This window comes from Eurypyga helias, unplaced genomic scaffold (assembly GCF_000690775.1).
Source record: "Eurypyga helias isolate BGI_N326 unplaced genomic scaffold, ASM69077v1 scaffold14782, whole genome shotgun sequence".
Classification (NCBI taxonomy): Eukaryota; Metazoa; Chordata; class Aves; order Eurypygiformes; family Eurypygidae; genus Eurypyga; species Eurypyga helias.
This window is the reverse complement of record NW_010234164.1, coordinates 8351-22465: the sequence shown is the minus strand read 5'-3', so window position 1 is coordinate 22465 and position 14115 is coordinate 8351. Positions and strand designations below refer to the sequence as shown.

At 52.7% G+C, this 14115-nt stretch overlaps 1 protein-coding gene across 4 annotated transcripts in view; it reads left to right on the top strand.

Moving 5' to 3' along the window:
* CPEB1 (cytoplasmic polyadenylation element binding protein 1) overlaps positions 1–14115 on the top strand; it is a 35495-nt gene that overhangs the window by 13718 nt on the left and 7662 nt on the right. For 3 of the 4 annotated variants that reach the window (XM_010161970.1, XM_010161968.1, XM_010161971.1), the window contains exons 3-4: positions 11920–12146; positions 13686–13935. In XM_010161970.1, coding sequence (XP_010160272.1) covers positions 11920–12146; positions 13686–13935 — 477 coding nt within the window. Of the gene's footprint in view, positions 1–9561; positions 9574–11919; positions 12147–13685; positions 13936–14115 lie in introns of all 4 variants that reach the window. The other variant, XM_010161969.1, reaches the window with a different exon arrangement.

Here is a 14115-nt window from a genome sequence, read left to right as displayed (position 1 = left end):
GAACCCCTTGCATCCAGCCGCGGTTATTTGTAATGAGTTTTCCTTCTGGGCCCAGCCCTGTAATGCACTGAGGATGTGTGCTTAGCCCCTGAGTGTGCCAGATGCACTGCCAGTCCCTGAAGCTGGTGCCTGGAGAGAGCCTCTCCGGGAGGCAGCAGCTGCTGCAGGCTTGAGCCGCCTGCATTTATTTGCTGTAGGATTGAACTGCTGTCTCATAGCAGGAAAGGCATCTCAAACCCGTTGCTGCCACTAGATCTGTCAGGCTGGAAATACTTCAGCATGTCCCAGAAACCTGCTCTGTGGCTCAGGGAGGGGCTTTTGCAGGAAACTGGCCTTCAACACTTCCAGTCCTGCCATTCCCAGCTGTATTTCTTGAGGCAGCATTTCACCTTCTTTAAAGTAGCCTCAGTAGGCAGTGGCTTGCATCGAGACCTCTAAGTTCATCCCTGTTTAGGGGCAAGGAGGGGTTAGGAGGCAGTGAGAGGAGAGTGCCCTTGATGGTATCCTTTACCTTCACTACCCTAGTCCTCAAGGAGCACAAGCAAATGAGGCCTTGATCCAATTTTTGACTGGAGGATGGGTGCCAGCAGTACACAAGCAGATCCATGTGCGGATTTTGGGTCTCCCTGGCTGGTTTATAGCCTGTGTGCCAGCTGCTTGGTCTGGCTGGTCTGTCCTGCCCTACATTGGGAGGCCGAGGCTAACCCTATGTGGGACAGGCAGATTTGCCCACTGGGAAATCATCCTAAAACCAGTCTGTTAACACTGTTTGTGATGCTAACCTGCAAGGACATTTTCAGAAGGATTAGCTGCTTTTCTAGGGGAGGATGTCAGCCTCTTTAGGTGAGCTCTTCTGATGGTGTCAGGTGGACCACCTCGCTGTAGCTGCCTCTCTGCCTGGTGTGTGACCCTAAAGCTGTTGTTGTGGTAACACAGAGCTTTGTCTTGGATCAGCTTTTGAGGCTGCAGCTCCAATTGTCTTTGGGGTGGCGGCTGCTGCTGTCTCGTTCTCTAGCCTTCAAGGTTACAGCTCCAGTCGCTCTGGTGTTGGGGAAAATGGCTTGTGGTAGGGAAATGGTACTGGATCTTCCCAGTGCACAGCAACTGCTCTCTGCAGTAAGCTTAACATGCTGATTATCTGTAATGTCTTAAAATCTCCTAGGCTAGAACTGCAAGCAATCTGGCAGATAGCTGAGGCCTCTGAGCACGAATCACTCTGAAGTCTTCAAGGCAAAACCCTGTCTCTGAAGGCTCAAAGAAAAGACCTGTTGCACAGAAGGAAGCATGCTTGTTGTCATGGACTCTGAGCCTTTCTTCTTGATAACAGCAGGAGGGACTCGTAAACTGCTCCCTCAGGATGGGCTGTTTTCAGATAGTTCTCAGGAAATGCTGTGTATGTGGTGGCAGTCACCTGAACTCCCAGAGTGAGAATTGCTAATCAGTTTTGGGGTGGCTGTTGGTAATAAGTACAACTCTGCAATCACTGGCCTTCCTCAAGCAGTTGCTTAGTGCTCAGCTGCAGAACTTGAGGAAGACCTTAGAGGGGTAGAGGATTTGGGTAAGGGAAGACTCCTGGACATCTCTCCCTGGCTGTTTAACTTGCCGCTAGGCTAACCTGTGCGGCAGCAGGCACTTCACTGTGGAGCGTGGCACCCTCTGCCTTGTGACCCTCCGCATGTCTGACTAACTGCACTCTTACCTGACTGGGTAACTGCCTCAGAAGAGAGTTGCTGCCTAGGTGTGCCCTCAACTCCTGCCTATTCCTGCTTGGCTGCATGGATGTCCTTCAGAATGAGCTTCTGAAGCCTTCCTCTATCTCTAGGAGATAGGAGTGCTCAGCAGCTGGGTAACTCTAGGTTGTTACCAATTCAAGAAGGTCTTTTCTGTGCTCTAGTGAAAGGGGAGTTTCGGGTCCAGGGGCTGAGCACTTGAGACTCACTTCATCAGAATTCACCCACAACCTCACTCGGACTTAAGCCCAAGTCAGCCTAGAAAGCTCAGTGAAAGGTTCCTCATACTGCTGATGGTATGGCTGTTGGTGCTGGCCTCAGACCTGCACCTGATTCGGGCAACAGGTAACCAAAGTCTTGGTGGGTGGGATTCCGAATCCCTATGTTCTCGGTGTCCTTGAAAGGAAGCCAGGCTTTTCCAGCAGCATGTATTAAGCTGTAGTCGTCTGGCGCAGCCTGTGTACTGTTCAGGGCTTGGTAGTGGAAGCACAAAGCAGTGGAGGTTAATTATAATAATGCTGTAAGGGAAGAAGCTGGGAGCTGGCTGGACTTGCATCGTCTCCTGCTTGCAGTTGTACTTCAGGAGTACCTGAGACGGCCTTACTAAAACCTTGCCCCGTGCCACCTTAGCCCGCGTAAGGCTTGTCTGAGGAGATGCTTGGCGTGGATGCTTTAATGGGCCTGTGTTTCTTCAGCATGTTTCAGTAAGGCCTGCTCACACTGTGGGCTGATTGCTCAACTGCTGGCCAGAGCTCCTACAAAGCAGGAGAAGCACTTAATAGCTGCCGGCTGCTCATGTGGCAGCAGTAATTCCCTCCGTAACATGTATCAAATAAGTGAAACCAATTGCAAACTCAAGAGTTTTGATATTTGTTTCTAATGGAAGATGCTCTTGATCCACCTCTTAAAAGCTGCTTAAATGGAAGCTTTAAACAGATTTATTTTTATTTGTGCTGATGCTGTAAAATAGAAGATGCAAGTAGATGAGTAACTGGAGCAGGAACCTAACCAGGATGTCTGCATCCAGCTAGTACTGAAGTGGGTCCGGGCAGCCTCCAGTCTTGTGCGGGAGATGGCCTGCAGGAGCAGGTGTGCACTACCCAAAACCCTCCCCTTGACTTCTGTCAAGGAGGGATGTTTCACCCCTGAAGGGCTGTTGCTGCTGCCTGGGTACGTTCTGGCGGCAGTGGTGGGTGAGTGTGGATGCAAGGAAGGAACAGACTTCTCGAGCATCAGGTCCTGCTCAAAGCCGTTGGCAGTGCGGCGATTAAAAACCTCCAGCAGCGGCAGACCTGCATCCTTCGTAGGCACGCTGGCTAGTGCTCCGCTGCCTGGGGAGCTGGTGTGTACACACCCTGTGCTTGTGGCGCTTGACTAGAAGCCTACTGACTTGGGTTGTAGTCTGGAGCGCATGGCTCTCGGCTGGCTCCTGAAGTGAGCCTTCACGAGCACGTTCCCTTCTGAGGGGAGAGTATTGGAGCTGCTGTTGGGTGCCTTTGAGCTGCCCCAGGCAACTAGTAGCTTAGTCTTTTTGTTTCTTGTCATGATCGGTACTGGTGGGGTCGTCAGGGCGTTTTATGTGTGTGCAAGCTCTTGTCTGGGGTGAGGTTCACCCCCAAAGTAGTGCTAGCCCAAGGAGGGATGGGGCAGGTAGATTTTTCTCCAGCCCATGCACTGTCTAAGCACCAGATGGGATGCTTACTTGCTGGGCAGAGCAGACAGGAAAGGCTTTGTCTGCCGCACTGTCATCGGTGGAAGCATGGTAGCTCTAGAAGAGGCCCTGGATGTGTTTTTTGGCTGGGTGCCTTCATTATGAACTGCACAGCGTGCACAACAATGCTTATTTCCACTTGGAGCTGGGTAGGGGAACTGCTTTGACTTCTACACAGCTTTTGGAGCTGCTTCCCCAGTGTACTGGGGCTGCCCCTAGCAGAAGGTAGGAGTGATGCCTGCTCCTACCCTTCCTCAGCTCTGGTGGGACAGGCCTGGAGTTCAGCATCTGCTCTTGCCTCAGGCTTGAGTTTGTCCCTGGTGCTGTGCCTGGGCACAGCTTGCTGCTCTGGTAACTGGGCTGCATAGCATGGTGCTGCGGGATGAGCTGTTACTGCAGTGACACTAGGGGCAAGGCCAGAGAGCCAGCAGCGTTTGGCCTGTTTGTACAGCTGAAATCTTTCTGGCTGACTTCTCATGCAGTGACTGCATGTAAGATTGCTGGGAGAGAGTATCTTAAACTCTCTGCAGTGCTCCTAACAGGTTGTCTTTTTAGGGTGGTAGGGTAATCCAGGTTGAAAGGGACCTCTTGAGGTTATCTAGGCCAGCCCTTTGCTCAAAGCAGGATAGGAAAGCTGCTGGGTGGTGTCAGAAGTGATGCAGCCCAGGGGGAGGTTGTAAAAACTAACTCATGGGCTGCCTCAGTGTTCAAAACAAGACCTGTTTTAGCTGGGCACCTCTGAAACAGAGGTGGCTCTGAAATTGTCTTCTGAAAGGTGCAGTGGTCCTTGAGCAGGTACGGCACTGACACTGCACAGCACCACTGCGGGGCTGAATGAACAGCCTCCCAGAGGGTGTGGGCTGGGCATCTCCAGCCAGTGCTGCATCTTTCATCTCAGCACCTTGTATCCACGTCTCCAGGCTCAATTGCCTTGTGTGTGGCCCCTTAGGCATTGGCAAAACAGCTGAATCACAGGTGATGTCTGTGCTACAGCCAGCTCAGAGGCTGCTCTGAGACACAGCAGCAGCTGCCATCCGTTTGAGATGGCCACGGAGAAATGCCTGGCTTCCCTGCTTTGCCTGTCTGGCTTGTGTTTTCTCTTAGAGCACAGAGGGAAGGTGAAGCAAACCCCTGAGGCTGTCACTCTGTACCTGAGCTGTCCAGAACTCTGGAAGGTAACTGGGAACCTGCAGGCATCACGGGTGGTACTGGGTGTGCCATTCTAGCAGTGGAATATGGCTTTATACCAGCTGAATGCCTTAGTGAGATTTGTGTGCCATTTTTTTCAAATAAGATTGTATTTGGGGCTGTAGCTTTTCTTCCCTGCAGCCTGCTGCCTTGCCCAAAGGGATATCCTCTAAAGAACATACCTTCTCCTAGATGTGGTATCCTGGTGGACTTGACACCCCACAAACTGTGATGCAGCTGAGCAGTGAAAATGAGTCAGTCTCATCCTTCTTAGCACATAAAGTAACACATGCTTTAGAGTTTGCACCCTGGATGTTGCTGCAGATAATTGAGAGGAGTTTGGTACTTAAATATAGAAGTGTTTGTTCTTGAGGCTTGCGAAGCTGAAGCTTGTTGTACAGAATTTGACCTGAATATGTTGGCTTTTAAATCTCTCTGGGACGGATGCATGTTAAGCCTCGCTGTATTTCAATGTTCTGATCGCTCTGAAGATGAGCGCAGTTGTGGCAGTCTGCTTAGTGAATGCAATTACCTTCGCACTTCTAATCCTGAATTGTGTTTTAGCTGTCTCTACTGATTTTTATATTTACCTTGAGCATCTGTTTTCCCTTCCCAGAAACACAATGGTGAATTCTCAAGAAGTGGTGAGGCTTGTTGTCAGCCAGGTCCCGCTCCCTCAGAGCAGGAGAAGGACTCCTGCTCCCAAACATCAATGCAATAAGCTGCTCCGTGTTCCTAGTTCTGCTGCTGTTTCCATTTTTCAGGACATGCTGGGGAAGTGACTTACCATGTTGGTGTCAGAACCAAGAATAGACCTCAGGTGTCCTGACTCTAAATCTGTGGTTCAGCTGTGGGATCATGCTGCCTTTTTTTTATTCCCCTGCTTAGCAAACCAGAAATAGCTGCTTGAATATCCTCAGTTTTTCTTCGCCCCAAATCCATCAGGGCAGAGGTTCCTCATCTGTAATTCAGAAACAAAACAGGCTGTGTTGTAGGTCCTGTTAAGGTGGCGGTTACAGCTGGTTTGGTCACATCTGCAGTTCTGGGAGCTGCTTTTCATGAGAGGTGGCAGTTGGCTCAAGATGACAGACTCCTGTTGTGATGCGCAGCTCTGGAGAGTGTGTGCCTTTGGTGCCAGGTACTCTCCTTGGAGCAGTGACACTTTTCCAATGGAGTAATGGGAATATAATCCAATTGGGAGGATCTGAGCTGGACAAGCCCTCTAGAGGTATCTAATGTGCTGCTAGGATGAGTGAGCTGTGAGGGCCTAAGGACAGAGTTCCTCTCCACCTCTTGTGGGCTTAAAAACTAAAAAAACTTAAAACTAAAATTTTTGTGCCACTTCTCTTGCTGCAGCTTTTCCCTGTTTCTTTGAGCACCTGTAAGAACCTGGCTGTTCCCTGTACCTCCCTGTTAACGTGTGAATAGAAAGGGAAATCCAATGTCTGCTGACCCTGCACCAAGCAAAACCTGTTCTGTACCGTGCATTGCAGCCCTGCAGCTGTCACTGCAACTTCTGCTGGGCTTGGTTCAGTTGGTGTCCCCTGCACTCCCCGTGCTGCGGCCGCGGGCTCCTCACAGGCGCTGCCAGGTCCCATGGCTGCAGGCGTGAAGTGCTAAAACTTCACTTAAGATTAGTCTGGAGTATTGATCACCCCTTCCCCTGCAGTGAGCAGGTCGTGTTTTAAGCAGCTCAGTGCTTGTGTGTGATGGAAGGGGGAAAACTCGCTCTGGCAGCCTGTCTGGTCACTGCTGTAGCTACAGAGATGTTAACCATAGCTGAAGGAGGTGGTTACGGTGCCCGTTTGCCTTTCAGACATGCAAATGTTTCATCTTTCCCTGGAGTTGCTTAGCGTCTGTAGGAGGTGCTGCTTTTTGGCTGACTAAAACATTCAGCCTTCACCCACCCCACCAGGGTAGAGTCTGGCTGGGCGGTAAAAACTGCAGACGAGCTGTTTTTCTGGAACTGCAGCAGGCTATTGTTTGGGACATCAGCCTTTTTTCTTTACAAGCTTATTTGGTGAATGACAAAAGAAACTGCACTGTGTTCAGTCTCCAGGGCCTTGGTCAGGCTGCTTCCCTCTTCTGCCACCCTGTCCCAGATGTGGCACAGCTCCACAGCCTCTGGGCAGGTGTCTCCAGGTGGAAGCAGAAGCGTGGTGGCACCAAAACCATCTCTTCTGCTCAACTTCTCTTGGTAAGAGCTTTCCTATCCATCTCTTTTTGTCCCTGCCTCTGCAACAAGATCAGGGCAGAAGGGTGGTGTAAGCAGTAGTTGGTGGATGAAGGGAAGATCTTGACAGTCTGACGTCCTTCCTGTGCTGAGTAATCTCAGCGCACAAACTTCTGGTACCCCCTCTCAGATTGAAATGTCCCTTTGTCTAACCTTGCTGGTGGTGGCAGCCAGCAAAAGTGACCTCTGAAGGGCTCAGCATCGTAGACCTGCGCAGACAAGTCCTGGTCCCTTTTAATAGCCTTTGTTCAGCCCTGGAGCAAGCTTGCAAAGGCTGCAATATGTATTCAGAGCATAACTTCAAAAAGTGCGTGCCTGTGCTCCTGGAGCGCTCGGTGCCACTGCCAGATGTGGTGTCTGTGCTGTAAGTGTGCAGGTGCCAGGCGTCGCTGGTAATGCAGGACTCTGGGGCTTGTCACGCTCTGCCGCTCAACAGGAGTTTCTTGTGTTGCACACACGTGGTTACGTGTGCCCTCGGGCTTGCGGAGAGGCTGTGATGTGTCACCCTATGGCAAATGCTGCTTTCCTCTGGGAAGCTTCCACTAACACTTGTAGTGTGGGGAAAGGTCTTCAGGAGAAGGACCTGGACGGCTGTAAGGTGGGAGGTTATTTTACTCAGGGCAAGACTCAGTTTCTGGATAACTTGACTAAAAGGAGTGAAGAGCATCGGCACAGCTCTTCGGATGTGCTGTTGGCTTGTTCTGCTGGCTGGGCTCCTGCAGACCCTAACTGAAGCAGAAGTACTGGTTCAGAGGGCAGCTTAATGGTGGTGGAGCTTTTTGTCAACTCCAGCTGTCAGGAATAAATTCAGTGGATGCTCTGTGCATAGTGTTCTGCTTATCTTAAGGCCTTGTTCAAGACAGTAGAGCATCGTTTGTCATCAGCATAATGGCAAGGTGGCTTATTTACCCTGAGCTGCCAACATTGGTAAGCCCAGCTGCTTAGGGCTCACTTTTACATCTCTCTCTTATAAAATGGGCTTGGACAAAGCTACCAGGAAACTCTGATTCTCAAATAGCTGTAAACTGTAGTATGCAGGGAAGAAAGCTGTATGCTTCAAGGTCCTGAGCAGATGCTGAAAACCTTAGACTGCGAGTCTAGCCAGCAGGTGGAAGAACAAGAGCTGCTCGGAGGCTGGTTGTGTTGGACATCTTGCTGTTGGGGTGCCTCTCCCAGGGTGTGTGCTGGGAACCACAGCTTGCGTTGATGGAGCGATCTGTTGGAGATTGGGTGAGTTCACATTCAGTGTGGTAGCTCAGGAGTTGTTAACTGGATTTAAAAGATGATCTGGGGTCTGCAGAATGGAGTTGGCATAAAGAGTTGAAACTAGTTACCCTCTTGGGTGTGATGGGTCTAAGACTCTTGTGTGTGCCCCTCCCAGTATCTTCAGGAGCCCCAGGATGATGCAGGAATTAGAGGGTGTATTGCAGCAGCACTGTCCTGATAGCCTTTATGAGGGAAGGCTCAGCTAAGGAGAAGTGGTTTGTAAAACATTCACTCTCTAGAGAGTGACCTGAGCATCCACGATCTGGAAGAGTGCCATGCTGGTATCGAGACTGCTCCAGAGAGCTCTTAAATCTGTCAGCATTTGGCTGACGTGCTCAGAGATGGAGGCATGCTGGCTCCGAATCCAGTCGCTAAAGCTGCGGCACAGAGTCAGAAGTCGGAGCCGAGTTTCTATTAAAAGCTACCTTTTTGCTGCCCCCTGCAAAGGAGAGTTGGCACGTGCCTCTCTTGCAGCTCGGAGCAGAGGCATGAAAAGTTCCAGAAGCTCTCTGCGAACTGCCGCTCCACACAGCAGGGCCACTGTGCGTCAGCCGGTGAATGGGAATTCCAGTGATCCTGCTGTTAACTTCCCCCATGGATGTGAAAAATATGTAGTTTGTGTTTAGGTTTTTTTTCTTAGTCTGAGTAGTTACCTGATGTTTGCTGCTTCACTTTGGAATCTTCAGGGATGCTCTTGGCACCAGAAATTGCTGATGCATCTTACATGTGCCTTGGAGATGGTTTTTCTCTGCTGCAAACTGCCTGCTTGGGAGAGGAGGCGAGGCCAACTTCCTAGAACTGTGATTTTTTTTTTTTTTTTTGAGTGGCCCCAGTGACTTGAGGGCTTTTCTTAGGTGGGCAGCCTTTGTCAGGCTCTCGGGAGGGAGTTTGGGTTAGATCATTATGCCTTTGGGTTGCGGGGGTGAGAAATAAGATCTGGTCTGTTATGCTGATGTTTCCTAGGCTACCTGCAAAGGCTGCCTTCAGGGGACACAACCTGATCGCTAAGCTCCTGTCAAGGAGGAAACGCTGAGCGTGGCTCATGGCTCTTCTTCCAGATGTACCTGTGAGGGGCTGTAGGTACCAAGTGAAGCTGAGTCAGACCCATGGGGTGATGCAGGGTCGCCCGTGAGCCTGCGTGTAACCAAGGGCTGCCTCTGCGGACCTGTCAAAGCTTCTGGAGCGGATGAAATCCATCTGCATTAACAGCAGGATGTCAGTGCTTCCAGGACATGAGGTTAGGAGTGGGTCAGCTGTAGCCGGCAGGATTTTGCTTGGTGGTGGGTGTTGAAATTCAGATGCCCAGACAGTAGTTCCCTTTTAAAGGCCAGTCATCCTGCTACTTGAATGCACACTCATACTGGCCTTACTGGTTTTCTAGCTGTGGTGAGAGCTGAGCAGTCCCAGAGCACATGTGTAGGCCTTGTCTGTAGCAAGCCAGAGTGGTGGCAGAGGTAAGAGTGAAATAAATGAGGCAGAGCAGTTGGACCCTGTAATGCTTTCAGAAGCTCCTGATGAGCCCCTGAACCCTTGCTGATGCTCCCAACTGGAGTTTTGGTCCTGCATCTCTGATAACCAGGAGAATGAGGTGCAGGACAGCATCACCTGGTAGCAGTCCTAGAGACCTGGAGCAGCAAATGCCACACGGAACACTGCACACATGGGGTCAGCACAGGGCTCTCGCTGCCCAGTGTTACAAACCCACTGTGCTCGATGGCATGCTCCCAACTGGAGTTTTGGTCCTGCATCCTGATAACCAGGAGAATGAGGTGCAGGACAGCATCACCTGGTAGCAGTCCTAGAGACCTGGAGCAGCAAATGCCACATGGAACACTGCACACACGGGGTCAGCACAGGGCTCTGGCTGACTCGATGGCTGAGGAGGGCGGCGGCGCTGGAGCATTTGCTGGCAGTGAAGCTTGGGCCGTGGGATCAGCTGCTTTGCTTTGACTCTTGTACTGTTTAGTGACTAATCAGATTTTTGAGCCTGTTTAACAAATTCAGCTGTCTCCCTTGAACAATACACTGGCTGTATTTTTAAACACGTCACGTGGCTTCAGAGAAGTCGGCAAACCAGCGTAGTGCGGCTTGCCTGGGCTGGGAGATGCTCTGCCCTGCTCTGTGCTGTGACTAGGAGGGAGCAGTCTCCTCCCTGGCTCGAGCTGTCTGCAGCAGCTTTCCCTTGCTCCCCGCTGCAGCTGGCAGGGCTGCTGCTGCTCCTGAGCTCTGCCCAGGGTAAGTACTCCTGGGCCAGCGAGGGTCTTCTGTGCCTGCGGGGTTGGGTGTGAGCACAGCTGCTGCTGCTGTGGAGGGAGCCCAGCAGCTATCCAAAGGGCAGGAGGTCCCTTTCCAAGCGTGGTCAGAGGTGAGTTCATAGTCCTGCGCAGCAGCCGAAATGGGTCTGCTGGGAAAGCTCACAGGGATAAGGCTCTGCAAATGTGGGAAGATGCTGTGACTGTTGCTGACAGCTGGTATAGACCAGCTCTGCCCTGGGATAAGGTAGATGCTTCGTGTTAAGGACCCACCTGTACCTGTCTGGGGTTTTTGTTGGTGTTTTGAGGTTTCTCACCCTAAGCTGAGGCTAGAGATGCCAGGTATGCTGCTGGCTGACACTGCTTGGGACAGGTATATCGCAGCGTCTTGCTTCTGTGCTCAGCAGCTTTCTGTGGCACCGAGTTGGTACTGCTGTCTGGCTGTGGCGCACTCTGTGGCAGCGTTGTTCTACTCGCCTGGGTTGGGCAGCGTTTTAGACTGTTAATCCTCTTTGGCACAAGAGCTACCTGAAAAATCTGGGTTAGAAACCTTGTGGTCCTAGCTGGTTGAGAGATCAGGCGGGGCTGGAGGATATCAAGTGGATCCCAAACTTGCTTTGCTGTAAACTGAAAGCTTCAGGGCAAGCTGTCTTGTTTTGCAGCCTCTGAATAATTAAAACCATTTCTGTAATGCTTTGCTCTTTTCATTTGGTTTGGGGACACATTCAGCTTGCTGAGACTTGCTCCTCTTGAATAGAGCTGGCTGGTGTTGTGCCCCCATGGGATCTCCTGTGGCTGAGCCTGCCCTGTGTTCCCTCTCCTTCTGGGTGGCAGCCGGCCCCACGCTGCTGACCCAAGGAACAGGACAGGACTTTCCTGACCCCTTGGTGGCCCGGTGCTCTGCACGGGGGAGGGGGCAGCCCTGTCTTGTAGGGAGGAATTTGCTTGCCTTGGCTCTCCTCGGTGGGAGGAAAACCCGCCGCTGTGCGAGGGAAGCAGTCTGGTGCGTACCCGTCTGTCGGCTGTCAGGCAGAGGCCTGACCAGACAGGCTTGTTGTGAATGCGTACCGGGGATGGAGCTCGCCGCTGGCTGCGTCTCCTTTGTCAGCAGGCCGGACTGGCTGGCTGCCTGTCGCGAGCTCCTGTCAGGGCTGACGTGTGCAGTGTCCCATCTCTGAGCCCGTGAATGCCTGCTAATGGACCAGGCCTTGCTGATGTGGGGTCTCTGGTTCTGCTCCCGGATGAAGTGGCATCTCCTGGCTGATTTTGGCCTTGGGAGAGTAACCCACCTGTGTGTTTGGCCACACCAGGGTGTTGTTGCTGGCTCCAGCTGTGGGGCACCATGCTACAGCTAATGGCAAAGAGCATGCAGCCTTTCCAGAGTGGTGCAGAGGGCTGGTACCTGCCAGATGTGCCACCTCCTGAATGAGCTGTCTGTGGGCTGATGGGAGGACTGTACCCTTCTGGGCTTCTGCCCGAAGAGCTGAAAGGGAAGGAGGTGTCATGCTGCAGCACTGACGGGCTCTTTCTTTGTTGCAGTTCTCAGCATGCTGAATAACCCCCTCGGGAATGTCCTGGGGAAGCCCCCGCTGGGTTTCCTGCCTCTAGACCCCATTGGTTCAGACTTGTCAGAAAAGTTTTCCACGCCAACGCTGAGGAACTCTCGCCTGGATTCCCGCTCCCTCCTGGACTCTCGCTCCAGCAGCCCCTCAGACTCGGACACCAGTGGGTTCAGCTCTGGCTCCGACCACCTTTCAGACTTGATTGTAAGTTTGGGTCTTGCACCCACTTTGTGGTTCCTGGTCTCTTGCTGCATTTCTGGGGAGCATGGGAGAGCTGGAGGTGCTGCAAACTGCAGCCCTGCCTGCTCAGGAAGGAAGGGGACTGCTGGAAGGATCTGTGGAGCCCACACTGACACAGCAAGGTTCTCCTGCAGCCTGGGAGGAAGGGCTGCTCGTGCAGTCCTCCTTCAGCACAGACTAGCACTATCTTTTTATTTTTCTTCTAAATAACATTATAGACTTTTGACTTTGTGCTTGTAGCTGTAATGGGTTAAAGTAGTTCCCGGGGGGTCTGAGTGCTTGAGCTGGTGTGTGGCAGAAGTACCTGTGCCCTGATCCTAACAGGAAGGTAGCTGGTCACCACAAATGCTTCCAGGTTCCAGCCTGGGCTTCTCAAGAGCTCCTGTCCCTGTCTCTCATTGCCCTTCCTGTTTGCTGACTGCAGTTCTCCATCTCGGGGCTGTTTCTTATTGAGCAAACTGGGTCTAGCCTGCTCCTGTTCCCAAAAGCATAGCTAAATTTGGAAGCCAGCGAGTGAGGCAAGTGTCTGTCTTGCTGACCCAGTCTGTGCTGCTGGGTCTGTGTCGCAGTGTGAGCGGCAGCCCTGGGTGCCAGCAGGACAGCCAGCTCTGCGATCACTGCACGGCTCATCCGCAGGACCTGAGGCTAAAGCCAGGGCCGAGGTGCTCCTGGCTCCACTGTAGTGCAGCTGTGGCCTTGACCCCCATGCTGGGGTGGGAGCAAAGGATGTAGTTGGTTTGGTGGGGAGTTGATTCTCCTGTGATCCACCCTGGAGAAGCAGGATCTGGAGCGGAGGCGCTGCACCCCAGGCTCTGATGATGGCAGCAGGGCTTTGTGAAGGTCAGGTCTTCCCCAGCGCGGCTGCGGCGTGGGCGGCCGCGCTCTGGCAGCACGCGGCTAGATCCGCAGAGCGGCTGGCGCTCCGAGCTGCGCAGTGCCTTGCATCCCTGCTGTTTTATTAATCTCTATTTCTTGCCTTTCCCAGGGCAGGAGGAGTATGTTAAACCTGTGAGTGGTTGGGTCTGCAGCCAGCTGAGCCCACACCCCGGTCAGGCAGGCCTGGGAGCTGGGCTGTGGAGGGCAAGAGCCAGCTGCCTGCCAAGCTCATGCCTGCTGCAGGCAGGGCCTGGAACAAAACTGAGGAGGTTCCTCCTGGGGTGGTCGGTGCTCCCTGGGGGTGGCAGCTGCCCTTGAGGCTGTAGGCAGGGAGGAGTAGCTGTTGGCTTTGTGGACTGTAAGGTGTCTCCTGATGAATGATTGATCCTTGCTGCTAATTTGGTATAGGTTCAGTGGGAAGTTGCTGCAGGGGCAGGCCTTTCCCAGGGAAACTGTGACCCCATCAGGCTGCTGGGACAGGTGAGGTGGCTGCTTTCCTGCCCCTGCCAGACCTCTGAGGGTCTCGGGAGACCAAAGAGCCTATTCTGCTGTGGGTGAAGGCAGGGCCTGGGCGGTGCATCCCCTCCTACTTGGAAGCTGGGTTTTAATGTGGGCTTTCTCTTGCAGTCAAGCCTTCGCATCTCCCCACCGCTGCCCTTCCTGCCCCTTAGTGGGGTGTCAAGAGACCCCCTCAAGATGGGAGTGGGGTCCCGGCTGGATCAAGATCAAGCTGCCCTGGCTGCAGTCGCTTCCTCCCCTGCCAGTGCATCGAAAAGATGGCCTGGAGCATCTGCGTGGCCTTCCTGGGATCTCCTGGACTCTCCAGAAGACCCCTTCAGTATTGAAAGAGAAGCCAGGCTTCACAGGCAAGCAGCAGGTAAGCCGGGCGGTGGATCTCGGCAGGCTTTAGCACATGGTGATGGCCCTCTGCTTCTGGGAGGGCACGTAGGTGGCCTCTCTGCAGATTATGTGGCTGGATATGAGTTTGCAGCAGATCAGACCTTTCTCCATGCATGAATGTGATTCTGGGTCTGCCTGCTAGCAGGAAATAGGCAGG